Source organism: Coffea arabica, chromosome 2e (assembly GCF_036785885.1).
Source record: "Coffea arabica cultivar ET-39 chromosome 2e, Coffea Arabica ET-39 HiFi, whole genome shotgun sequence".
Taxonomy (NCBI): Eukaryota; Viridiplantae; Streptophyta; class Magnoliopsida; order Gentianales; family Rubiaceae; genus Coffea; species Coffea arabica.
In genome coordinates, this window is record NC_092313.1 from 22,215,361 (window position 1) to 22,240,168 (window position 24,808).

Genomic DNA, 24,808 nt, shown 5'->3' on the forward strand with positions numbered 1-24,808 from the left:
GTAGACATTTTTCCTAATCTACACGTCTCCTAGCAACGACTTTCCCCTTATTTTCGGGCCCGACTCCAACACGAATTTTGCAAGCACTTTTACCAAGACGGCAGAGAGGTACCTCCCACTCTAATAGAGCGTGGTACGTGCATCCGTTTGGTTTATTTAGTCGACGAGACCCCGCTCCAATCGATATTGCAACACTTGTACTTGTGATATTTCACGAAATCACATAGCATATAACATTTCATGATATCTCTAGCAAGTACTTTTAACAAGTAGTTCAACTAGCAGTTAAACACGATTCATGCAAGAGACACTCACCTCAAGTGAAGAGTCTAGAATTGCAAACTTTGATCGAGATTGTGCTCTTCACCAACTCCTAAAATCATACAAATATTTCACATAAATTTCCACTTTTGAGTTGGCGAATTTAACTCGAGTCAACTAGCATTTAATTACACTCAAAAATTCCAAACTAGTATTAATCGTTTTCTCAAAGTGAAATCCACAAATTTCGAGTGAAATTAAATTTTGAGGTTTCTTTAAAACCAAAAACTTGCTAAATTCGTCAAATATTTCAATAACCAAGTTCTAGAGTCGTATAAGCAATTAACACCCCTTTGGTGTCACAAGTTGAGAAAAATCACATTTAACCATTTAGAAGAATTTTTCCCCTCTAATTTTCCCCAAAAATATCTTGGAAAATTCTTTTAAGAGGAAATCATATAAACCAAGTAAAACTAGCCGTTGGAATTTCTATAAAATAGAAACTCCTTAAATTTGCCAAATTCCATTGACCAACTTGGTTCAAGGATTTTCTTGAAGGCAAAAACTTGAGTTTTCAAGAAAATTTCCAAATTTGGCATATTTCTCGAAATAGGACATTTGGTCTAATAAAATTCAAGGTTATTGACTCGAAGTGGACCTAGTAACGAAGGTTAATGCTAGAAAACATTTTCGGGACAATTTAATCCACATTTAACCAAAACGAAATCCAAACGTCAAAATCATTTCTAATTTCAAACAAAATTTCTGTTTTGGGTAGCGTCGTGAAGAATAAAATTTTGGTCCACTTTTTGAACGTAAACTCTACTAGATTTTTGTCCCAAATTGAGCGATACACACCCCTTAACTAAACACAAGTCAAATTGGGTTTATGTTAACGTGAAAATCATTTAACATGTCTTATGCAAAGCTGGAAAAATTTCCAAGTGCATTTGGTACAAGAAGTCCATTTTCTCTTCAATTTGTCCAAAACTTTTCAACTACCCAAAAGCTACATTTTCCCCCAAACAATACTACACATATTGGTAAACATGTATACAGCCCAAATAGTTCACAAATTTGTCGAAATCAACCCCCAAAAATTCGACCAAAATCTGGAAAATTTCCAGAATTTTCGGGTAGCTCAAAGGGCATTTTTCTCTTTGATTTTTCAATGAAATTTCCCATTGTACCAAAGCTGCATTTTCACCAAAACTACTCTACACATATAGGTGAACATATACATGATTTAAATAGCTCAATAACTTCACAAAATCCAGTTCAAAAAGCTGGGCAAAGTTGGAAGAAAAACAGGCCTGCTGGTTCGGTTGCAGAGCAGAAATTTTCTCTTCTTTTTGATCAACCATTTCCAACTTATAATTCGTACTTTAAGTCCCTAACAATCACCACTAACTAGTCTAGCCCCCAAATAAACAATCCAGTTCATTAACTAAGCGAAATTTGCAAAACATCAACAGGTACAAATTTGGAAAATTTTTCCTTCTCTCGGCAGCACCCCAGCTTCATTCTAAAAAAATTTTCCCAACATATAACCACCTCAAAACATACATATAGCACATAAAACACCTCTAGCTTCATCAATCATTAGCTTAGAGGATCAGCAACCCAACATGTTTCACCAAGACAAGCTAAAACTTCAAGAACCAAAAGCTGCAATAAATCTGAAATTTTGGCTAAGGGGTGAAGCGGAAGTTTTTGGGTTACCTTTGGTGGTTTTTTACTAGCTAAATGAAGTGCCTAATCCCCCAAGTTTGTTCCTAGAATCACTGAGGTCAGTCGGCACCCCTTGCACTCTGTTTCCCTCTCGGTCTGACCACCCACAGCAGCAACCCAGCAGCAAACGTTAAGGTGAAGAGAAGCTTGAGTCTGGGGTTTTTGAGTCAGCTTGGAAGGTTCTGTGGTTGGAGGAAAGAAAAATGGCAGCTGGTTTCTCCTTCTCTCCTGGTCCGACGCAACGCCGGCAGCAGCCACAGCGATCTTCCTCCTCCTTGCTTGGTCGAGACAGCAGCCAAGAATGGAGGTGGAAGCTGGAAATGGAAGCTTGAAGGTTGGGGTGTGAATGGCTGAGGATGGAAGGCTGTTAGAAGCTTGGAATGGCAGCGGTCTCTGCTTCTTCTTGCACCAGAGGAACGAGCTTGAAGAGAAGAGAAACGGCTGGTAGTTGGTGATAAGATGGGTTGAAAATGAAGGTAAGCTAGAGGTATAGGCTTGAAGACTTTTTGGGCATGCCATTAATGGTGACAATTTCGAATTTGAATCGCGTTTAAGCGCGAAAATTTTATCTACTGGTAGGAATTCCCCATTTAACATTTCCTCAGCTTAGTTGTACATTTTATAACCTCTACATACCTTAAATTTCAACTTAGGGCTACATTGCGCGTCAGTGCGCAAAAATTTACCCTAATGCTTAGTCGAACGCGAACCGTCAAATAAATTTTTAAAATTTCATGTAAATTAAAATATAACATTTATATAAGTGAAAACATCATTAATAATATAAATACACATTTTTAAATATAAATTCATATTATTTAATAATTCTCAAAGCTTAAATAATATTTATTTTAATTTTCAGAAATTAATGAAATTTTGAGACCCTCACAACGAATACTTCCCAAAAAAAATCTCCATTTTGGTACTAACTCACCGTTCCATCTCCGTTCCTCTCAACTCAAAAAGAAATTTAATTATCATTACCCAGCAGTGGACTGATTTTGATGAAAATGAGCGTTGGTGATTGAAGCGAAGAAGAAACAAGCATACCAGAGTGATGGACGAAGAAAACTTTCAATGGATCCCAAATTACAGTATGTATTTCTAAACCCTAAACTGTAAAATTTATGGAATGATGTCAGATACTATGTGAATAGTTTAAATACAGTTGCAATAAGCATGATTTGTGCAGTTAAGAAGTATTATTAGATTGATTAGGGTTGCTGGTGGTCAATTTTATGTATTAAATTGTTGTAAGTACATGTGGTCCCTTGTATTGTGTTGTGTTGTCGCTTTACATAGATGGGCGGTCGGTCCCAAAATAATTTTTGTTTCTTAACTGTCTCCTAAATGGTTGGCAGATGGTATGAATCGATTTTTCATTAGGGTCCACTATGGAGCTGAATTCACTAAGTTGCCGAACAAAGAATACCGTGAGGGTAGTGTAAAAATTGTTGACTATTGTAATCCTGACAGATGATTTATATGTACACTTGATAGGGTTGCAGAAAAACTATGTTATCCTGAGTTTAGTGTAATATACTATTATTTAAAATCCGGGAAGAACATGGAGGATGGGTTAGTGTATGTATTATGTGAAGATGTTGCTCAGGATTTGGATAGAGACGGAGTAAAATATGGTTTGGTTGATGTATACTTTGTGCACTTAAGAACCTACTCCATAAGTGAATGTGAAGCTGGACCATGTAAACTAAAAGAGGGGGCTGATCCTAAGGAAAATCAACAGGGTGGTAAGGTGCATGAAGAATCTTCTGATGTAGAAGAAATAGTGATGACTAATAATCCTGTAACTCAATCTGAAAATGAGGGTGAAAAGGATAGCATAGGTGCTGATGAGTCAGGAGCTAATAAACACATAGAGGAAGCAGCTATAAGAGAGGAGAATTTTGGTGAAATGCTTTCAGAAGTTGACATTAGAGTTGCTGATAAAGGAGATAATGCAGCAGATATAGGAGAGCCTTATCAGAATTTTAGAAAAGAACAAGATAGGACAAACTCAGAAGTATAAAATACAGGAAAAAATGCACCCTCTACTAGCAAATCACCAAAAGAGAAATCATTAAAGAAAAAATCCTCAACAAACAAAGAGCAGGCTAAAAAAGTTGAGAGAAAGAAGAAGAGTAAGAAGGAGACACATGTTGAAGAAAATGAGGAACCTGGTGATGGTGACAAATTCATTGATAGTGACTATGAGTTTAGTGATGAAGAAGACATAGTAAAATCTGTTAAAGACAGAAAAGCTGAATGGGAGAAAATTGTCAAAAATTACAAATCAAATAAGAGTACAAATGAGAGAACATGTCAAGTGGAGGGTGCTGAGATGGAAAAAGATGCTACTGATTCAGATGAATTTGATAGTTGGTGTGACTCAGAAGAAGAAGATCAGCCAAGAAAAAGAGCTAAGTTTCCAAAATTTAACCCTGAAACTGATATGATCGATCCCAAATTTGAGGTTGGGCAGGTTTTTACTTGTAAGCAGTTGTTCATAAAGGCATGCAAGAGCCATGGAGTGGTTCACGGAAGGAAGATAAAGTTCAGTAAAAATGATGGTAGAAGAGCTACGGCTTATTGCAAGGACTGTAGTTGAAAAGTTTCTACAGCTGTTATGCTAGACAAAAAGACTTTTCAAATCAAGAGCATGCAAGGTGAACACAGTTGTGAGAGGACATTTGATCACGGACTAGCAAACTCAATTTTTTGGTTGAAAGGAGCTGGCTGCTATGGCTGGCATAAAGGTGAGTACACTCATAGATAAAGTAAAGACTGATATTAATGTCAACATCTCTACGTGGCAAGCTTATAGAACCAAAAAAAAGACAGAGAGTTTAGTTAATGGTGAACATGAAACCTAATACAACAAACTAAGAAACTATTGTAGGGAAGTAAAGAGGGCTAATCCTGGCTCAAATGTTTTCATGACCACTGTTGAAAATGATGAGAGAGAAGATAGGTTTGAGAGGTTGTATATTTGTATCAATGCATGCAAGACAGGTTTTTTTAAGTGGTTGTAGGCCTATTGTCGGGTTAAATGGCTGCCATCTTAGAGGGCCCCACAAAAGTGTGTTGCTTACAACTGTAGGAATTGACCCCAATGATCAGTTGTACCCCATTGCCTATACTGTGGTGGAAATAGAAAATAAGCTGACTTGGAAATGGTTCGTGGATTAATTGCTGAATAACCTCCAAATCAGAGATGAAAATCATTGGACAATTATTACTGATAAACAAAAGGTATGTTAGTGTATTTTTCTGGGGTTTTTTTAAGCTGAGTTTGCTAGTTTTAATTTGATGATCTGTTTTCACCTTTTTATTTGTTGAAGGGACTGATTCAAGCTATTCAAGAGTTGCTTCCAGATGTGGAGCATAGGATGTGTGTGAGACACATGTACAATAACTTTAAAAAGCTGCATAATGGTTTGGCATTAAAGGAGAGAATTTGGGCACTTGCAAGAGCTCTTTACAAAAATCTGTTCAATGCTTTGATGGAAGCTTTGAAAGCAGTTGATGAGGGTGCATTTCAATGGTTGCTTGACAACACAACACCACAGCAATGGTCCAGAGCTTACTTCAGAACCTCCCCTAAATGTGACATTTTATTGAACAATCTTTGTGAGAGTTTCAACTCCAGCATTTTAGAAGCAATGGAGAGGCCTATACTAGGTATGTTGGAAACAATACGACTTTATTTAATGGTTAGAATGGAGAATAAGAGGGAGTGGATGAAGAAGTATACAGGAAAGGTATGTCCCAAAATTTTAAAAAAGTTGGAAAAGGTAAAAACTGCTTCTAGTGCATGCATAGCTACACTTTCAGGGGACTGGAATTATGAGGTGAGATGTATGTATGGGGATAGATACACTTTGAATTTGGCTAGCAGAACTTGTAGTTGTAGAAGATGGGAACTAAATGGCATTCCTTATGCTCATGCAATGAGTGCCATTGCTTTGACAAAGGAGCCTCCCGAGAACTTTGTTCGTGAATGCTACTCAAAAGAGGCCTATATGAGGGCATATGGGCCTATAATATATCCTCTCAATGGTGAGGATTTGTGGAAGGATTTGAAACAGGGGCCTGTCTTGACACCTGAAACCATCAAGCTTCCTGGTCGGCCAAAGAAGGTAAGAAGGAGAGAACCAGATGAGCCACCAGCTGCAACAACTTCTCGAGGACAAACAAAGAGACTGTCTAGAGTTGGTCTAATGGATTATAAGTGCAGAAAGTGTAAACAAAAGGGCCACAATAGTAGGAAGTGTTCAAACAGTCATGATCAAGGGAATGTCCAGCAACAAGCTACTGCGGTTCCAAGTAGCTCTCAGCCACAACAGCAGACTCCTAACACTGTGAATCCTGGTGTAAACAAGCAGTCCCAATCTCAGTAGTCCCAAATTCAGCAGTCCCAAACTCAGCAGTCCCAAGCTTAGCATTCCCAAACAGATTACCGGCCTCAAAATGCTACTCCTATTGCAAACAAGCAGTCCAATTTCACACTTGAAGCAGTTTTTGGTGCAAGTGGCTTGGGATCTGATACAAGTGACCAAGTCTTGTTTGATCTCATTAGTCAAATCCCATATCAACCTACAACAAGCCAACCATCTACTCCAACATCGACAACAAAGAATGCAACATCTCCAGTTCATGTTTCTCTATTTGTTCATACTAATAATAGCATGTTGACTTATTTCTATACTATTATTTACTTGAATTTTTGGTTGCCAATTGTCAGGGTAAGAAAATCAAGTACAGATGTGGTGTATGTCGAAGATTTGGACACACTCGAAGTAGTTGTGATTCAACATTGGCCTCTCTCTATAGGAGATACCCATGGGAACCACCTGGATTGGCTGTAAGTATTGTCTACTACATGTCTACTTCTAAGACTGCAAAAATTGCTATTGACTGTAAGTAATGACCTCCTCATTGTTTTGTTTGTATCAAAGGCCTAAGAAGACTGCAAAGATATCTACTTCTAAAAGTGCTGCAAAGAGGGCTAAAAAGGCCTAGATGACTACGGCATGTTATTGCAAAGAGGGATGACTGCAAAGACATCTACTTCTGAAAGTGCTGCAATGGAATTTGACTTGAATTGTATTTGCAATGGATATCTACTTTTGTCTTGTATTTGACTTCAGCAGACCTTTTTTTTGGAGCAATGGAATTGACTTCTTAGTTCATTGCATTTTTTTTTATAAGAGACGTATTGTAATGAATATACTTGGCTCGGTTATGTGCTATTTTTTTCATTGCAATGGAATGCATGCTCTTTTTATTTTTGAAGGGACTGATTATTTTCACTTTTTACTCTTTTTTCGCTTATAATATCGCCATTATCATCTTTATTATCTTTCAAGTTAAGACTTTTATTCCATCTTATGCTGTAAGCTCATATTCAAGAAAAAATCACAATATACCAGAGAGAACTTAAGCTTCATAAGTGCATTCCAACTCCTATTTGTACAATCAACAGGGCCACTAAACGTAACCCAACCTAAATACAGCAAATAAAAGCCACCCAGTTCCCAGTTCACCACCTGCACCAACAAGTGCCAGTTACAAGTCAATCTTTGCTCAACAAATTCTGCACTACGAAAACAAAGGCCACAAACAGCAACAATTTCATCATTTTCTCCTTGCGTCTTGTTTCTTCCAACTTTGCCTCCAACTCTCTTAATCTCTTCGTCAATATTTTTGTGTGTCTCACTAATTTATCGCACCTCTCGCAACTGTTTGTATCATACCACTTGAAATAACCACAGCCGCCACTACCATTATGGTTCAAAATTACCTCTTCAAATTTCACATTTTTTAAAAGAAAAAAGAAATAGAAATCAGGCACACTTACTTCGTAATAAGCGCAATCATAGAACCTCTTTCTTGGATTTTCAGCTGTCCACAACGTCTTCACCCTAGCTGGTACACCGCAATTACAAGTTGGTGGTTCTGCCATGGAGATGAAACTTTGCTTTTGGGTTTGGTTGAAATGAAGGAGAAGAAGAATTTTGGGAAGCATTCGTCCTTTACATTTTGGTTTTGGTTAACAGATAAGTGGTTTGGTATTTTTATCCTTGAAAAGTTGGCCACGTGGTGTGCGCGTGAGATATTCCGGGCAAAAATCAGTCGGAAAAGTGAAAAGGGACTTAAATTGATCCTTTTTTATTTGCTAAGGACTAAATTGATCATTTTCGATCTGAGGGACTAAATTTTCACATTTGCAATATGTGAGGGACTACTTGTGCAGTTCTCCCAAAATTAAAATCTGAAATATAAAATTTGAATCCATTAACTTATTGAATTGTAAATACTAAAATCCTAATACCCATTCTGCATCACCATGCATTCTGCGTTAAGTGATCAATCACTTATTTGTTAGAATAAGTTTTACCTACACAATTCAAATAATTTAGAGACAACTCAAAATTTACTTAGACTAGTGCTAAAGGCACATCCATGTGTGTGCAATTTAAAAATAAATTAATTTTTATGAAATTTTCTTTAATGAATTGATAGTTATTTTGGTAGTTATGTCAATTGATAGTTATCTTGGTAATTAAGGATTAATGAATAAAATTAACATCAAATTAACTAAGGATTAATGGAAAAAGTTAACATCAAATGAACTCCACAACTCTTTATTATTGTACAGATTTTTTTTTTGTTATCAAACATATCTGTTAATATCTTAATACATGTTAATATCTTCATCCGTGCTAATTTGAGTTATCAAACAAACCAAGTTTACATGAATATAAAAAAGTAAGATTGAATAACTGATTAATTAATTTTTCACAAGAAAATAACTAAAATGTAATTATTAATGACCCCCAACTTTTAAACTTTTTTTTTTCCCCCAAAAGACCGGGGTTACGAATGATTCTCGATCAGGAGTTCTCAAAAGTCAAAACCCCAAGCATCCGACGAAAAGAAAATAAAAAACCCCAGTTGCAGAAAAATGCCCAAGAGCAAGAACTCGTATTCGATTTCTGATGAAATTGAGTCGGCTCAGAGATCATCGAGCTCGGAAGAGGTCGAAGTCCCAGAAAATAACGTGGCCCAGAAGAAGAAAATTACCGAATATGAGAGGCAGAGAATGAAGAGGATTGAAGAGAACAGAGCAAGAATGGAGGCCTTGGGTTTGAAGAAAATGGCAAATTCTTTTGTGGGTTCTCTTACGAAATCAGCCAAGGAAATGGTTGACAAAAAAGGTAAAAGAAAAATGGATGATGATGATGAAGAGTACAGACCTTCTGATGAAGGTGAAGAAGAAGCATTGAGTTCTTCAAGTGAAGATGATGACACAAATGTTGATGACGAAGACTATTCTGGGTCCAGTGCCAAGAGGAAGGTACTAATTATTTTCATTTAAGGTATGGTTGGCAGTTTCTGGGGTTTATGGTGCTAAAAGATTTGATTTTGAACCATGTTTGAATAGTACTACTTTTGATTGAATTGCTGTGGTTTATTTTTTCTTAATGATTGTGGTGGTATATGTTATTGTGTGCTTGCTAATAATAGAGGGAAAAACGTTATGGTGGAGTTGTAGAGTGGACTTTTAATTGGTTGGATTAGTATTGGAGTTAATTAGATAGTTTATGTTCTTAGTTTTGCTTCATAAACCAGGAGAAATTTTTCTTATCAGGATCATATTGGATACAACGAGTCGAGAGTTCCTCCAAGTTTTTTATGTATTGGTTTCAATTTAAACACTAATGTTGTGTTTAGCATGATTTAATGAAGAGAGAATCTGGGAGTTGAATGACAGTGTGACTGGTCTCTTTTTGGGTAATAGGGGGATTAAAAAGCCAGTTATGCACACGTAAAAACTCTTGCTTGAAAAGAAAACCCTTATACTGAAACATCTTTTTTTCAAACTGCTTTCCTTTTATATAATTTTTAATTTTTTGGGGAAAGGGGCGGTTTGTGTGCTGGTGGGTTAGGAGAAAACGAACTTCCTGTTGAGGATTTGATTTTGAGAAAAAGGAGAAAGAGAGAGAGGAAAGACATTTCTAGAGGTGAATCTAATTGTATTGGTGTTTGTCCTGTTGAGATTATTTCCATGCAACTTAGCTTTTCTAACCACAAAGGTGGATGCTGATCAGTATATACTAATTTCTATCTGTAATAAGCATTTTGAAAGTTGAAAGCAATTGTGTTGAGATGTTTTTGCCACCTTGGTTATTGGATTTAAAGAGGCTGTCCTTTAGAATGTAGCTAAGGTATGGTCAGGTTTCAAGACCTCGTTTTAAGTTATTTGATAAACTCTGCTTGCAGTTAGTGGTTGGCAAGCAGCAAAGATGAATTGAATGTTAATTTTTTGCTGCATGTATATACTAATAAAGGAGAGAAATTAACTTTGAAAGAAGATGAAATAAGAGAAAAAAAATTACAATTTTAGATGGCATTCTTGGATTTATCTCATATTAACTGTCGGTTTGGGTTCACTTTGCAGGTGGTTATATAGATTTTAGTGATATCACCACTTGCATGTCTTAGAATTATGTCCTTCTCAGTACAAAGTGTTTTTTAAACTCAAGCTGTATAGAAGCTCAACTATTCATCCTAGTTGTCGTTAAACTTTGTCCTTCATCAAGAACTTGCATTCATGACTTTTTCTTTTGTATGCATTTTGTTAGATTTAGTTCCACGAAGGTGAAGTTGCCTCAGAGCAATGATCTTTATAGCCAATTTATGGTTTGCGTGCCTGTGAGTTTTTTGCACATCAACAAAATGCTCAATTATTGTTAGAGTCCATGTAGGCTCAATCTGATAACTTTTCAGTTTTGGAGTGCCTTTACAGTTGTATGTTTTGGGTCATCCCCTATATTTTGATTTGACGGATTTGCTGATTTTGATATCCAACATGCTCAGTTGCTGACTCTAATGTTCTTTCCCTTGAATCTCGTCTTCCAGGCAAAGAACAGAATTCAGATGCCTAAGAAAAATGTTACCCCTCAAAAGCCTGTGAATGACTTGGATTTTGTTGATGATAATGACGCTCTATTGCAGGTGGAAGCTCTAATAACTTAATTGATGCATGTTTCTTTTTGATGTAATTTCTTAAACTGTCATTTGATAATGAATCCACCAACAGTTTCTGATAGTATGTTGCTTTCCGCACTGATTTTCAGTTTTTATGTTTCAGGCAATTGCTCTTTCACTTCAAGATTCTGCAGGGTTTTCCAATAGGAGGACTGGGGCTTCTCAAAGCTCCACTGGCTATCATGTAAACGGTAGGACCAATGAAGGAAAAGAAAATAGCCACGTTCAGGAAGATGCAGGAAAGATAAAGAGAAAAAAATCAGTGCGTCTCAGCTTAGACTGGTGGCTCTACTAGAAGAGCTTTTCTTTTCCTCTGTCTTGTGTGATATTTCTCATTTACTCCAGACTTTAGACTTTTTTTCTTTCATTTGTGGTCAGCAGATGAACAGTCGGGTGCAAATGACAGAAGATGAACTGATTCTACACTTCTTTCAGTTTGATGGTAATGGTGCATCTGTTTTATAAGATTTTAAGCTATTGTCAGAGAATTCTGAAGTTGCTATAATATAGGGTCAAGGTATTCCTGAAGACTTCAGTGTGTGTTTATTCATGAGTGGAATGCAGCTATAAGCATAACAAGTAAATAATGTCATAGGTATTTTGCACCTGAGTAAAATTCTCTTCCAATATATAAAATGGATCCTTTGCCATTTATGGAGCTCAGAATAGTGGCAATTTCTTCATTTGCTACTTCAGATAAGATGCTCCTATCTATTAAACCAAACATGTTGAGGAATTAGAAGTTTTTTGTTTTTTTGATTGCCTGATTGGGCATTGGCACTACATTACATGTTAACCTTGATAGGAAAAAGTGGATCATCACTAAGAGGCAAGCAAGGGTGTCTGCCACTCATCAAGAAGTCAAAAGGATCATCCCTTTATGCAATCAAACAAATATATTTGATTTACCCAAGTCTTGAGAGTATAAGGCACTTGATATTATATTAAATGCTTTTAGGTAATGTGTGACAAATGGAAGATAGAAGTATCAGTGTTTGACATATAAAGTTCTTTTAGTAATTGGATGCGTGTGTGGCTGCGTATTTACCAAAAAGTGCTCATTTAATTCATGTTATAATAGTTAGCAACGTCCATTTTGGTGTAGTTGAAAACAGTTTGCTGTATTTAATTAGTGATGAAGTTTACTTTTTCTTTTCCATATTTTCAGAGTTAGGAGCATGCGGAACTTTACATTTCCTTTTCCATAAATCAGACTTAGGAGCATGCTGCGGATGCTTGCCCTGGAGCTCCTTGTTTTACATTCTTTAGGAATATAAAATAACTGCAACATTATCAGTGTTAAATGAAGTTGACTGAAGTTTCCCTATGTTTCTTATTATATTATAGAAGATTCTTTTACTACTTGTACTCTCCATTTGTTCCACATATCATTAACATTCTCTTCTTGTGTATGTTGTGTTGCAGAAGCGGGAAAAGGGGGCATAACCCTGAGAGATCTAAGGAGAGTAGCAGTTGCCCATGATTTTACATGGTCTGACAAGGAGATGGCAGATATGATAAAGTGCTTTGACATTGATGGAGATGGGAAGGTCACTGCTTTCTCTCTGTCATCTGACTTGCCCTTTCAGGGTCCCTGATGAGTGTCCTAAGATATGGAAAATAAAGTGGCTTGGAAGTGTGCTGAAATATCATTCGCCCAAACCTTCCGCCTAGCTTGTGTGGTGTAAAGTTTACCTTCATATGATTGAAATTTAAACTATCCTTTTCTACCATTTCCTATCTGTCCATATTGTCAGTTTACCTTGGGTTAATATAGTTGACCTTTACAACATTTAGAAAACTTTTCCTGGAAAGAAGTTCTTGATTTGCCATGGTTTGTGTTTTCACTGACTCATCCAGGCCCTGTAACTCACTTTCTTGCAGCTAAGTCTTGATGATTTTTGCAAGATTGCTGGTCGATGCAGCATGATACAGGCATCCTAAATTGCTGTGATGGGTGTGAATGGAATGATAAGCTTGGAACTTATCTACTACTACTAGGTATGGTAGCAAATAGGGATTTGCATATTGGGACAGTCAATGCTCCATATTTCCTTTTTATCTGTTATGGCAATCACTAAATGGAAATCTTGTGAAATTTGAAAGCTCTTCATTTCAGCTGGATAAGATGTGAAGATGACTTGGTTATCATGTTGGGATAGTGTTTTGAATCAATTACTGATCCTTCGATTTCTGCTGATTTCAGGATGCTTTCTATACTTGGATGCAAGGCTAAATGGTAGAAATGCTCCAAAGTGATTTTGTAGGGGTTTGAAACATTAGGGCTTTTTAAAACATGAAAGCATAATTTGCAAATGGTTGTGCTGGACTGATTTAAAGTTCCAAAGCTTCAGAGTAGCTATAGCAATTTAACCAAATATCTGTAATTTAAAGCTATATCCTTTTCCAATGCAGGATCCTACCATGTTAACAGTCTTATTAACAAGATTGTAATTAAACTGTTGTTAGTGTTTATCTGTGTTGAGCTGATTGCTCCTTATTCTCTATTTTGTCTTCTAAACTCACAAACATTCCCTCTGACATTGTGCTTCTTGATCCACTCATCCACTGCTTTAAGGTTACAATGAATTCCCTCCTGTGGCTAACCATTTTCGGGCTGTTTTAGTTGCCAAAAGTAACCTCATTTGGCTTTTGTACAGTGATCTTGCTCGAGGCAAGGAAAGGAGTACATCTTTATTTTGCATTTTTAGAATATTTTGCTCCTGTAATCCAATTATGTGGGGGTGAATGTCCCACATGCTACATGTGAATGAATGTGCAGGCTGTGCTTGGTTGAGAGCTTTAGTGCGGCGAAGTTTCCTGTTAGTCCAATTCGTAATTCCCAGACTTGTGAATAAGCTCATCTTTTCCCTCCATGAGTGGCGGAAAATCAAAAGAATCTTCCGATTGATTAAGTCAAACGATTGAATGCAGCCTCGACAAACTCACAATGAAAACTCTGTCGATAACTAATGGTAAGAAGTTTTCCGGGGATGCAGTTTCATGCGGTGATGCAGATGTCAAAACAAGAAAGTCAAAACTTCAGATATTTCTTTATTTTTTTACCAAAGCCAGGATGACTTTTTTACAAACCTAAACTCCGAGAAAATCACAAAAGCCGGCAACTCTTGAGGTTCCTCAGGAGACTTATAAACTAACCCAAAACCCCCCCCAACACTCGATGTGGGATAACTACCTTAAGCAGGGCAGCTGCTACTAAGACCTAAAGAGACTTCACTAACTCCGGACAGGCAGTTGTCTTTTTTACCAAAGCCAGGATGACTTTTGATCATTTTACAAACCTAAACCCCGAGAAAATCACAAAAGCCGGCAACTCTTGAGGTTCCTCAGGAGACTTATAAACTTTTTGCCAGATATTTCTTTATTGATCATTTGCTTTTGTTCTCAAAAACAAATTATATTTTATTAGTCTTGTACTTTTGCAAACAAGAAACTTTTTAAGGGGGAAAAAAAAACCAAACAGTTAACAATGCAGGTGCTATTTGTTTACTCAATTCCAAAAGTAATTCAATTCGATTTCTACTATTGTTCAAATCAGACAAAATTCTGAAACTCAAAAGATGAAAAGCCTCGTAATCTTATTGATGGTTCCCTGAGATTGGGATAGTGTTATTCTTGGTTAAAACTTAGAAACTATTCTGGTGTGCTGACTTGACACCCTCAATAACTGATGGCTAATGTAAGTTCTACGAACGCATCAAACCACGGCAGCAGATTTGCAGCGTGCTTAATGAAACTGAAAGAACAGATCATGAAGGTTCCAAATCGAATAGTTTAGCATTTAGCATATGCTGTGTAGTATACACGTTAACTAAACCCTCAAATGCTTGGATAACAAATCAACAATAGACAATGAGAAAATGAATCAATAATTGTTTATATCAGGGCCACAAAGAGGAAAATTAAGTATGACCACTCAATATAGGCGCGTGCAGGTCTAACTGCTACCGGGGCAAAAGCCAACAAAATGCATGACAAAAATTATGTCCCTCTCATTGAGTTACCAACATAACATGTTAAAGCAATTAGTCACACAATGAATGCTCTAGAGCCCCAAAGGCAATAAGAAAAACCCATCAAGCACCTTCTTAAGCATGTTTCTAAAGTCAATCAGATGGCTACACACAATACAGAGCTCTTCCCGATCAGTTGTACTTCTGTCTTCAATGATCTAAATTTTTTTGAAACAGGCTACGTAACACATGATATTGCAGGTTATGCAAAACCTCCATTGATTACGTCCTCTTCAAAATATAACCCAGGAGAAGGCCAAGGAGACCCACAATAATGACATACATTAAGGGGATGCCACCACGGCTTCTGTTACTTTCACGCCTCAATAGATCCTGTAAATGACACGACAAAGGTCAGAGAGTTAGAAGGCAGAATATCCCAAGGCTTTCATCTACATAAGCTATTGACTTTGAGATATTTCTTATAAAAAAAAAAAAGATTTCTAGCACCATATCCTACTGCCCCTTCTCCTACCCTACAGATACCAAACCATGAGAGATCAGAAGCAACCATACAGGCCAAAACGCAAAACAGAGAAATCAAGGGGAAAAAAAAAAAGAACTCAAGACAGTGGGCATCAAATGAGCTATTTCTGAATCGACGGGACCTTTGCACACAAAAATTCACAATGAAAATCAATAGATAAAAATAGACCAATCCAGCAAGCCATCTCTAAGCCTGGGGTAAAGCCAAGGGGCAGATTTCTGAGAGGCACTGACAAATCTAAACTGCATCTGGAATCTTTTCAAACATCAGGTTTTCCAGACTATCATTCTACTTGTGTATATCATTTGCAGAATGCTCAAAAACATCATTCGAATATCATACAGAAATCTATCAAAGTTATTGACATATCTAAACTGCATGTGCTAAATGCAAATCTTGTCAAACATCCAGGATTTCTAAACATGAGCAATTTTGTTCCTATAAAGTAAAATTATTGCAGAATGTTCAAAAAGTTTATTGTAATCTTACTATCCAGAATTGTATAACAAATCTAAGTCATTAAATAATTGCAGAATTTTGTTACACAAGCTTCAGCTAGTTCAATTTTCCAAGTCACCAAAATGGATGTAAAAGGGCTGAAAAATAGGGGTTCTCAGGTATATGCTTCAGAAAGTGGCATATTTCCATTCAGAATTTCTCCTGGTAGTACTTCATCTGGTACAATAAAGGATGCCAACATAATATCCCGATTTATGCATATGATACAGCTAAGGGGCAATCTATTACAGGTCCATAAAAATCCAAATTTCCCAAGCCAGTAATTTCACTCAAATTTCTCATGTAAAGCAATCCTAATTCAGCATAGCAGCTGCACTTACTTTTTGACACATTCAAAATAGGTACTCACCCACTACTTGGCTCAAAATAAATTGGAATTTAAAAAAAAAATCCAGGTGTTAATCAAAAATAAAATAGACCCTGTTTTTTCCTAAAAGAATGAAATTAAAACAAGGAAATAAGAGTTATTGATCATAAACTATCCTAGAACATTTCACAATACAAATTCATGCATCCTTCCTCAGGCTCAAGTGAATGAATAATATGTATTCATGTTGTACAGCTATAGCATGCGCATCTTCCTATAAAAAACATAGTCCAGTGGTCTCTGGTTAACATTTTTCTTACAATATAGCTTATTCTGATTGAATCTTCATGGTCATTATATTAGGCCATTTTTTCATATCTTCACGCTGAAAAATAGTGCTATTTGCTTCACTTGTCATGCCTAGCTGTTTAAAAACACTCCATATTCATTGCTATTTTTTTTTTTTACCTTCTCATATAATTCCACAAGGTGTTCATTGGTATTTGTGGACTTCTAGAAGTTCCTCAAGTGGTTGTGAAAGGAAAATTATAATTGAAAAAAGGACAAACTACATTCACTGGGAATGTCTCAGGTGAATACAATTCATATAATGCAAATCTGAATGACCAAATGTGGTACAAGTAAAACACAAAAACACCAAGGTGCAAAACACGGTGCAACTAGAGGGATCAAATGAGATGACTTTGTTTTACCAGTTCTTGCTGAAGCTTATTCCTTTGCTGAACAGCATAATTTTTCTCCTCAGTCAGCTTAGAAATGAGGGCCTTGACCTGAAACAAGGAAGCAAAATAGCAGTTCAGTTCAAACACATGATTGCACTTTCTGCCAAGAATCAGTCCATTATCCAAACAATAACCTAGACATGTGGATCCATAAAATTATCATAAAATGTCATGAACTGCAGCCAAATGAGTTATTTTGATTTTATTTCAAATTAAACATTCTTTTTTGAATTAAACTAATATAATGAATAGCAATCTCTGCGTAAGAGGCTCAAACTAAGGAAAAGTGTGAGCTAAATATAAAACAATAAAGCATCATAGTGACCTAAATTAGCAGGCCAAGTGAAAAACAAAAACTCACTTGCCATTTGCCCTGAACAGCTATCCCAGTTTCAGCTAATTCAAATTCAATGTCTAAGGTACCAAAAGTTCTTTCCCCTAATTAATTATGGTAACTTAGCATTTGCTGCTTGAAGTAAGAAACCATCAGCAGCTTTAGCTACAGTACCTTTGATTCCTTTTCTCTTCTACGTAACATGCAAGTAATTAGAATAGCTTATGTGGATAGGCTCAAACGAGAAACTTAGATGCGTAGCAAAAAGCCCCAGATAATGATGTTGGAGGAATATTTCTATTGCAAACTATTGATAGAAGAATTGTTTTTCTACATATCTCCAGCACCTAGAGTATATGCCCTCAAAAGTTCAAAGAAAGACGACAAACTTATTATAATCAGTGCCCCAGAGAATCCGAAAAGATCCACACACTATTCATGGGAATGCAAGTGGTCCAGTAGAGGGGCATGAAGGAAGAAACAAGAAAACACAACTGAAATCCCCACTTAAAAAAGAAGTGACAAATCTACTATATACTCCTGTCAAATAACAAGTGGACATGGAGAACTTCAATAGAACTTTCAGCATACAATTAAACCATGGCAGAACAAGATGGTTCCCAAATAAATGAGAAATTAAAAAATGATTTGTTAAATTTGTCAAATTCAATTACAATAAGGCAAAGTGCTTTTATCAAACAAATGTCCAAAGTTTAGCACCCACAGCAAATTAAGACTCAATAATTATAATAATGCTACATAAGCAAGAAATTCATAGTAGGGTCTTAGCACATAAAATCACGCAACACAATTTACGAAAAGCAGCTGTTAATGCCAGACCAATTATTTTCCAGCCAAAGCAAATTTTCTTTACTTGACAAAATTACCCTCCAAGTCAAATCATTTCTCTCACTAATTTTTCATGGGTCTCTCAAACCTCTCTCTCCAATTAGTGTCCGGCTCAAATCCCCCCTTGCCCTGCTACACCTCCTGCTCCAATCCTCCACATCCAGCCCCTTCAAAACTATTTGAGGCATCATCCTCCCAGCCCCACAAACACCATGGCATCACCCTGCCTTCCCATCCAATGAAATTTATCTCTCCCTTCCTGCTGCAACCATGGTTGGCTGTCACAGTCGTGATATCAGACACAGTGATTCCACATTGGTCGCAAATTGGGTGATACACACACTTTAACATACAACGTTCCTCAAAAATTGACAAAATCATTAAAATAGAAAATATACCATAACAAGCACAATGATCAAATTAGATTTGCTGTATGCCTACATTAATCGGGATAATCGGTAAATTTAACCAATAGCATAACAAGTATCACAAAGAAAATTGATTCTAGAATCAAATACACTGTTTTAGGAGACATATCAAATCCAAATATATGATAGAAATAATCATATGCTATATAATGTGGTGCAATACTATTATAATGGAGACTAAATTACAACTCAACCTTAGCAATCAAAGTGACAGTGAAAACAAAAAAGAAAAGAACCTGATTAATAAAGAAAATAAATGGAGCCTCCAATTCCTTGTACCAAAAACAGATAATTCTAGGCCCACAATCTGCCGTCTAGCTACTTGGGCTGAAATGGGTCACCATAATAGTCCAAGTTTCCAAGACCATTCAAATTTATTTTCTTTACAAAATCAACCCATCCCATCCCTTCCATGATCCTTCTTCCTTCTCCTTCTGCCTGCCTCTGTTTTCTCCTCTTTCGTTTCCCTTCTCAAACCTATCCCTGAATGAAACTTCTTTACTTTTACTGAAAATTATCACAATTTTCACCAAATATCAAATAGGTGAAGCTGCTAATCTTAAAGAAAATATCCTTGCTCCTCTATATTAATAGGTCGATGATTACTGTTAATTTGGTCTCTGCTACTGAAGCTCACTGATTTCCAAGACGACTCAGTAAGACTTGGGCAAGTCTCATTGATATTTCGTTTCTCTGTGCCAACTCAGGTGATATCGGCCAATTTTGGACGAGTTGTCATGGAAATGGATAAATCAGAGTGTCGGGTGTCGGTCTCGTAGCGGCAAGCCTTGATCCAGTTATGTATCATCCGAGTCAATTCGGACTCGGATGATATGGCGAACTATGGCTGCCACCTCTACTCTTCATCCCATGTGCTTATCTATCTATGATTGTTATACGAATTTGGGTGCTTTGTTGAAGCTTCTCATATAAATCCTACGTTGAAGCTTCTTATATCATCCGAGTCAACTCGGACTCGGATGATATGGCGAACTATGGCTGCCACCTCTACTCTTCATCCCATGTGCTTATCTATCTATGATTGTTATACGAATTTGGGTGCTTTGTTGAAGCTTCTCATATAAATCCTATGTTGTACAATTTCAGGTGGTTTACCACAAGTAATTAGTACTATATTACCCCCAGAAATGGTACTATATCATTTATTGAGACATTTCAAAATTCTAATCTAATGCTAGATTTGCGCTTTAGTTGATGATCACTGCTGACTGTGAAAGCAACAGCATTGAGCTGAGGGAAGAAAGTGAAAGCAGAGACGAAAGAGGAGAGAGTGGCGAGATGAGGGGAGGCTTTAGGTAATGAGAAAATTTGATATTGCCGAGGGGGACAAAAACATATAGTGCAAATTTGCTCTGGCCTGGACAATAATTCATGAAATTAACACTAGCCTTTATGAAACTATATTCAAAAGTTAAGAAACCCAAGATGAGAGTAGTGATTCAAATAAAATCAATGCCCTATGAGTCAGGGAAGAATCTTGTTATCAACCAATCCTAGAAATATTAAATAGCACAAGACAAAACACCCAGTTATCTATAAAATAGGACACCAACAATTAGCCTCCTACCAACAGAGAAAGTATCAAATTATCAGTAAAAAATAGAAAGAGTATGATATGACCTCTGAGGAGTTGTCTACCGACTCAACATTTGATTTTAAACCCTGTGCGTCAGCATGTGATCTTAAAACCTGTGGTTCAGCAAGAGTTCTTGTACCCTGCAAAAATTAAAGTACATAAAATTGTCATTCACATACAACTCCTTCAAGTTCAGTTTAAAGCATAAGGACATCTCAGGAGCTCACCGTACTAAACTCAGATGCACTGATGGTACCATTGTCCGAAACTGAAGCCCTCGGAGATGAACCTTCCTCAGATCCCTCTCGCACAGGTGATGGTGGTTGTGGAGGTGCAACATATGCAACTCTCAACTTGATCTCCTCAACATTATGTCCTTCCTCCTTATTAAACTACAACCAAGGAATTCACATGAACCACTCTTGTTTTAATCGCACACCGTGAAATATCAAATGACTCACATGCTATGATGAAATTTACCAAATCGGATGTAATATCCTTGGCCGTAGCTCCTGGACTTGCAAGTACACTTTGGACTAAGAACTTGTCCTTGCATTGCATATCCGCCGGAGCCTCCTTTTGCGCTTGCATTGTTACTGACACATGTACAAATACCAATATGTCATCCGTCTATTTCACGCATAAGAATGCTCGTACATATATATATATATATATATACACGCACCAATACAAGATAATTATTTTTTTCCCTTAATACTAGCGTAAATATATTAGGCTTTGAAGTTCTACATTTGAAATAATAATAAAAGAACAACCATGTAAACCAATCATTACGAGTACACTTTTTCTTTGTAATCAGATACCAATATGTCATCCGTCTATTTCACGCATAAGAACACTCGTACATACACACACACACACACACACACACCCCAATACAAGATAATTACTTTTTTCCCTTAATACTAGTGTAATATATTAGGCTTTGAAGTTCTACATTTGAAATAATAATAAAAGAACAACCATGTAAACCAATCATTACGAGTACACTTTTTCTTTGTAATCAGAAAAGATGCAGTCTCCCGATAAAGCATAGAAGTTTTTGTTATGGTAAACAGGAAATTCTTCCCAGTAGTCAGCTCCACTTTAAACACAAAATCACTCAAACCACCCTGCCTACAGCCACAAAATATACACCTATACATAAACGCAGAAAGGAAAGAGAGAGAAACCTATAACATCGCAAGTAGAGTGAGGCATGACAACTCCGGTGTTAGGCCGTACACAGTACTTCTTCGGATTGGTCGTTTTCACCTGTTCGCAACAAAATACAAAAAAATAGTTTAAAAACCATGCTTCTGCTCAATTAGGGCACAAGATTCAGCAAAACATACTTGCAGGATTCTATGCGTGAAAGTGAAAATTAATTACAATTACCTTGAACGCAACATAGTTATCGCTTTTGTTGGTTAATTGCATAGAGCATGAGATCTGCTTCCTCAATTCGACTTACCAAATCAAAAAACACACGCAAAAAAAATTGATTAAAGCAAAGAAAATCAAACTGCAGATCTGAAAAGTAAAATAATTCCAAAAAATTCAAGAACAAAACCAAAATGGTAGCTTAAGAGCCTGGATAGAGAGAAAGAGAGATTACATGGAAACTCGAGCTCTTGAGGTTCGATTTGAAGCAATTCCTCGTTACTCATTGTTAATACGATCCTCTATTAGTTACTTAAAAAGAGAGTAACTGTTACTTTTCCGGCCGAGGTTACGGCTAAAAGGGACTGAAAGTTGTTTCCCGGCAATCGGTGGAGACTGAACACTGGTTTTCCGAGAGAGAGAGAGAGAGAGGGAGAGAGAGAGGGGTAATGGGTTGGAATCGATCTGGAGAGTTATGAATAATTTTTAAGTTCTTAAATGAAGCGTAGAGAGGAAGCGTGGGACAGTCGCGTTTTGTCTTTGTGTTGGATGCCACACGGACTTGCTCGGCTATAAGTCGTTCTATACAGACAACCGCTTTAGATTTTGATGAGCTCTCTCTCGGGTAAGGGCTTGCGTTTTGCTTGCTAGCCGAAAATTTTTAAAAAAGAATGGAAGGATTTGTTTGGATAGTTTCTATATCTCAATTAATATTTCGCTTGCATCATAAACACATTTCCCAACCCACCTTTTTATATTCCCAATCACCTTTTCATCTCACATACATCATATCACAAAAAGTGTTACAGTAATTATTCCAAATAATATTTCAAATAATACCCTATCCAAACAAATTTTTTTTGTGGAATGTTTTTGTTCTTTTTTTTTCCGATCTATTTTATGATTTGTATACGTAGAATACTGTTTAACACTTTTAATTTGTTTCATATGTGAGAACCCTAAACCTTGCATATTTTCTAAGTGTTTTGGTTTACTCTTGTTCCCGTTTAATTGAAGTATTGTTCACTAATCGTTTTAAAAACGGGAAGGCTTTGTTGTTATGTGCAATTATGTATGAGCTATGTATGTATGTGTACGTGTTAGAAGTACAATTGAGCGTGGCAATCAAACTTGGAAAAGAGGAAAAATTTTGCGAAAATGCTGAAGGACCGAATCCGGCCGGAAATCCGGCCAGTTCTTGGCCGGATTGTTGGCCGGATTGTGGAGAAGTTTTGAAAAAAAAAATGAGTTTCGTCTCTGCCTCATATCCGGCCAGGAATCCGGCCTGAAATCCGGCCAGAAACCGGCCGGATTGTGACAGGACAGTTGGTTTGACCAGCGTTTTTTCTTCCTTCTTATCACTTTGAATCACCAAAATATCTCATTTCTCTTCTTGTTCAGCCGTGAGCTTTGAGAGCAAAGAGAGAAAAAAACTCTTCAATCTTCATCTTTGATTTTTGCTTCAATCTTGGAACTTCACCGATAGAATTTAAATTCCCTCCGTACAAGTGAGCTTCTTGGAAGGTTAAAGCTTTTGGGTGGAGTGATTTTAAAGGGGAAGCTTGGAATTGCTAGTCTTCTTGAGTTGTGAGGTAAGATGATTAAGAAAGTTCTCTCTTGCATTGCTAATGGTTAAATTGTGAATTGTAAGGGTTGGATATGTTATTTTGTGAGTTATATCTTGATTTGGGGTTGATTATGGTGAAGTTTTCTATTTAATTATGATTTTTCTGTTTGCATATGATTTTGTCTATGTGGCCAAGTATGATGAATAGAAATGTTATAGAATGAGGCTAGGAGGTGTGAATGATGGTTATTTGCAAGCAAGTTTGGTTTGGAAGGAAAATTGGGAAGACTAGGTTTCAATGTTCTTCATTCTGTCCGAATTTATATCTCATAGATAGAGGCCCAATTGGACTTTGCTCAAAACATGAAAGTTGTAGGTATTGATGAGGTTAAAGTGCCTGCAAAATTTCAGGTCATTTGGATTAGTGTAGAGAGAGATATGTCGATTTTACTATTGCTGATCTGGGTTGCTCAGACTGTGAAAACTGCGTTTGTATTTGGTTGTTTTGACTGGCATTGGTTTGGATTTTGAAGTTGGTGTCTTCTGATGAAATGTATCTGGATGTCTTAGCTAACTTATGCCTTTGGAATTTCGGCATTTGGACTTGTATAGACTGAGTTGTGTTCATTACAGTTTTGTGTGTTTTGCAAACCTGTTTTGGTAATTCTGGTTTAGTATTTGGCACGTTTGACCTAGTTGTGCTAGGATTTGGACTGAGTAGCCTTCTACATTGTTGTAGCCCTGTCTTTTAGCTTCGAGATGGTGGGTCTTGCACCCTCATCCGATAATCGTAGCACCATTGGTGCCAAAACCGCAAAAATGATGTCAAAACTGTTTTTATCCGGAAATGTTTCTAGCTTGCTCTTTGTATTTATTGTGTATTTATATGACTTGTAAGCCTAGTGAATGGCTTTTGGATGGGATTATTCTATATGACACGTTGGGACTGATTTGAGAAAAATAATGAAGCCATTAATGGCTGGAAAATAGGTAAACACAAGGGACATGCCGTCCGTTTGTTTTCTTGGAAATTGAATAAGTTAAAGTGGTTTTGGAAATGTATCTTGTATCAAATTGGGTGTATTTCCTTGAGAATTTCATTTGGGTTTTTCAAATATTGATTCGAGGGCTAAGTTCTAGTTAAACTTGTATATTTCCGCAAGGCAACTAATGTGACCATTTTACCGTTCGAAAACATGTTACCTCTTCGATTTGAACCACCAAATGTTTACTTACCCCGTATTCAAAATAAAGAGGTTTGAATTAGGGGTTTTATCGGCCAAGTTAGGGTTTTCTCGGCCACAAGTGAACTACTTTCAAGTAAAGTTTTACGAGTCCTCTTTTCCATATGATTCTCATCAAAACCCTTATTATATAACCACTACTTGAATATATAGTGGCTTGTAGCTGCACGAATGAAGATTCTTTACAATTCCAAGAGAATATTTCCTTAGCCTATCTATTGGGATTTTGATTTGTTATGGTTAAATGTTTTTCGTTAGAGATTTTATAAC

The 24,808-nt window shown here is 36.7% G+C and overlaps 3 protein-coding genes across 7 annotated transcripts; 2 read left to right on the top strand and 1 right to left on the bottom strand.

Annotated features, from left to right (window-relative positions):
* The first annotated feature begins 4,733 nt into the window (after positions 1-4,733).
* LOC113728740 (uncharacterized) lies at positions 4,734-6,919 on the top strand. The gene is made up of 3 exons (XM_027253104.2): positions 4,734-4,748; positions 5,334-6,365; positions 6,737-6,919. The coding sequence occupies exons 1-3, from the start codon at positions 4,734-4,736 to the stop codon at positions 6,917-6,919; spliced, it is 1,230 nt and encodes a 409-aa protein (XP_027108905.2).
* A 1,922-nt stretch (positions 6,920-8,841) lies between these two features.
* Positions 8,842-13,551, top strand: LOC113731766 (uncharacterized). 5 transcript variants are annotated; one of them, XM_072079970.1, is made up of 7 exons: positions 8,844-9,352; positions 10,918-11,013; positions 11,150-11,308; positions 11,428-11,488; positions 12,472-12,730; positions 12,931-13,047; positions 13,253-13,551. In XM_072079970.1, the coding sequence occupies exons 1-5, from the start codon at positions 8,960-8,962 to the stop codon at positions 12,642-12,644; spliced, it is 882 nt and encodes a 293-aa protein (XP_071936071.1). In that variant the 5' UTR covers positions 8,844-8,959; the 3' UTR covers positions 12,645-12,730; positions 12,931-13,047; positions 13,253-13,551. The 5 variants fall into 5 exon arrangements, with proteins under 5 accessions (XP_027112994.1, XP_071936073.1, XP_071936071.1 ...); XM_072079971.1 differs by having other exon boundaries at positions 12,472-12,725; XM_027257192.2 differs by having other exon boundaries at positions 8,845-9,352; positions 12,472-12,596.
* Positions 13,552-14,920: 1,369 nt separating this feature from the next.
* LOC113731765 (vesicle-associated protein 1-2-like) lies at positions 14,921-22,273 on the bottom strand. The gene is made up of 8 exons (XM_027257191.2): positions 21,963-22,273; positions 21,743-21,813; positions 21,538-21,619; positions 20,825-20,940; positions 20,572-20,736; positions 20,389-20,484; positions 17,107-17,184; positions 14,921-15,413 (listed from the first exon to the last, which is right to left on the bottom strand). The coding sequence occupies exons 1-8, from the start codon at positions 22,012-22,014 to the stop codon at positions 15,303-15,305; spliced, it is 771 nt and encodes a 256-aa protein (XP_027112992.1). The 5' UTR covers positions 22,015-22,273; the 3' UTR covers positions 14,921-15,302.
* Between the last annotated feature and the right edge of the window lie 2,535 nt (positions 22,274-24,808).

What these genes read in the sequence shown, in the direction of transcription:
- LOC113728740 (XM_027253104.2), top strand. An exon ending in CTAACACTGTGAATCCTGGT is followed by an intron (nt 6,366 to 6,736) that starts GTAAACAAGCAG and finishes GCCAATTGTCAG; the next exon opens with GGTAAGAAAATCAAGTACAG.
- LOC113731765 (XM_027257191.2), bottom strand. Translation starts at nt 22,014, where the DNA reads ATGAGTAACGAGGAATTGCTTCAAATCGAACCTCAAGAGCTCGAGTTT. An exon ending in TCAAGAGCTCGAGTTTCCAT is followed by an intron (nt 21,814 to 21,962) that starts GTAATCTCTCTT and finishes TGATTTGGTAAG; the next exon opens with TCGAATTGAGGAAGCAGATC. An exon ending in ATAAGCTTCAGCAAGAACTG is followed by an intron (nt 15,414 to 17,106) that starts GTAAAACAAAGT and finishes TGTCATTTACAG; the next exon opens with GATCTATTGAGGCGTGAAAG.
- LOC113731766 (XM_027257192.2), top strand. Translation starts at nt 8,960, where the DNA reads ATGCCCAAGAGCAAGAACTCGTATTCGATTTCTGATGAAATTGAGTCG. An exon ending in GGTCCAGTGCCAAGAGGAAG is followed by an intron (nt 9,353 to 10,917) that starts GTACTAATTATT and finishes CTCGTCTTCCAG; the next exon opens with GCAAAGAACAGAATTCAGAT. An exon ending in ACACTTCTTTCAGTTTGATG is followed by an intron (nt 11,489 to 12,471) that starts GTAATGGTGCAT and finishes GTTGTGTTGCAG; the next exon opens with AAGCGGGAAAAGGGGGCATA.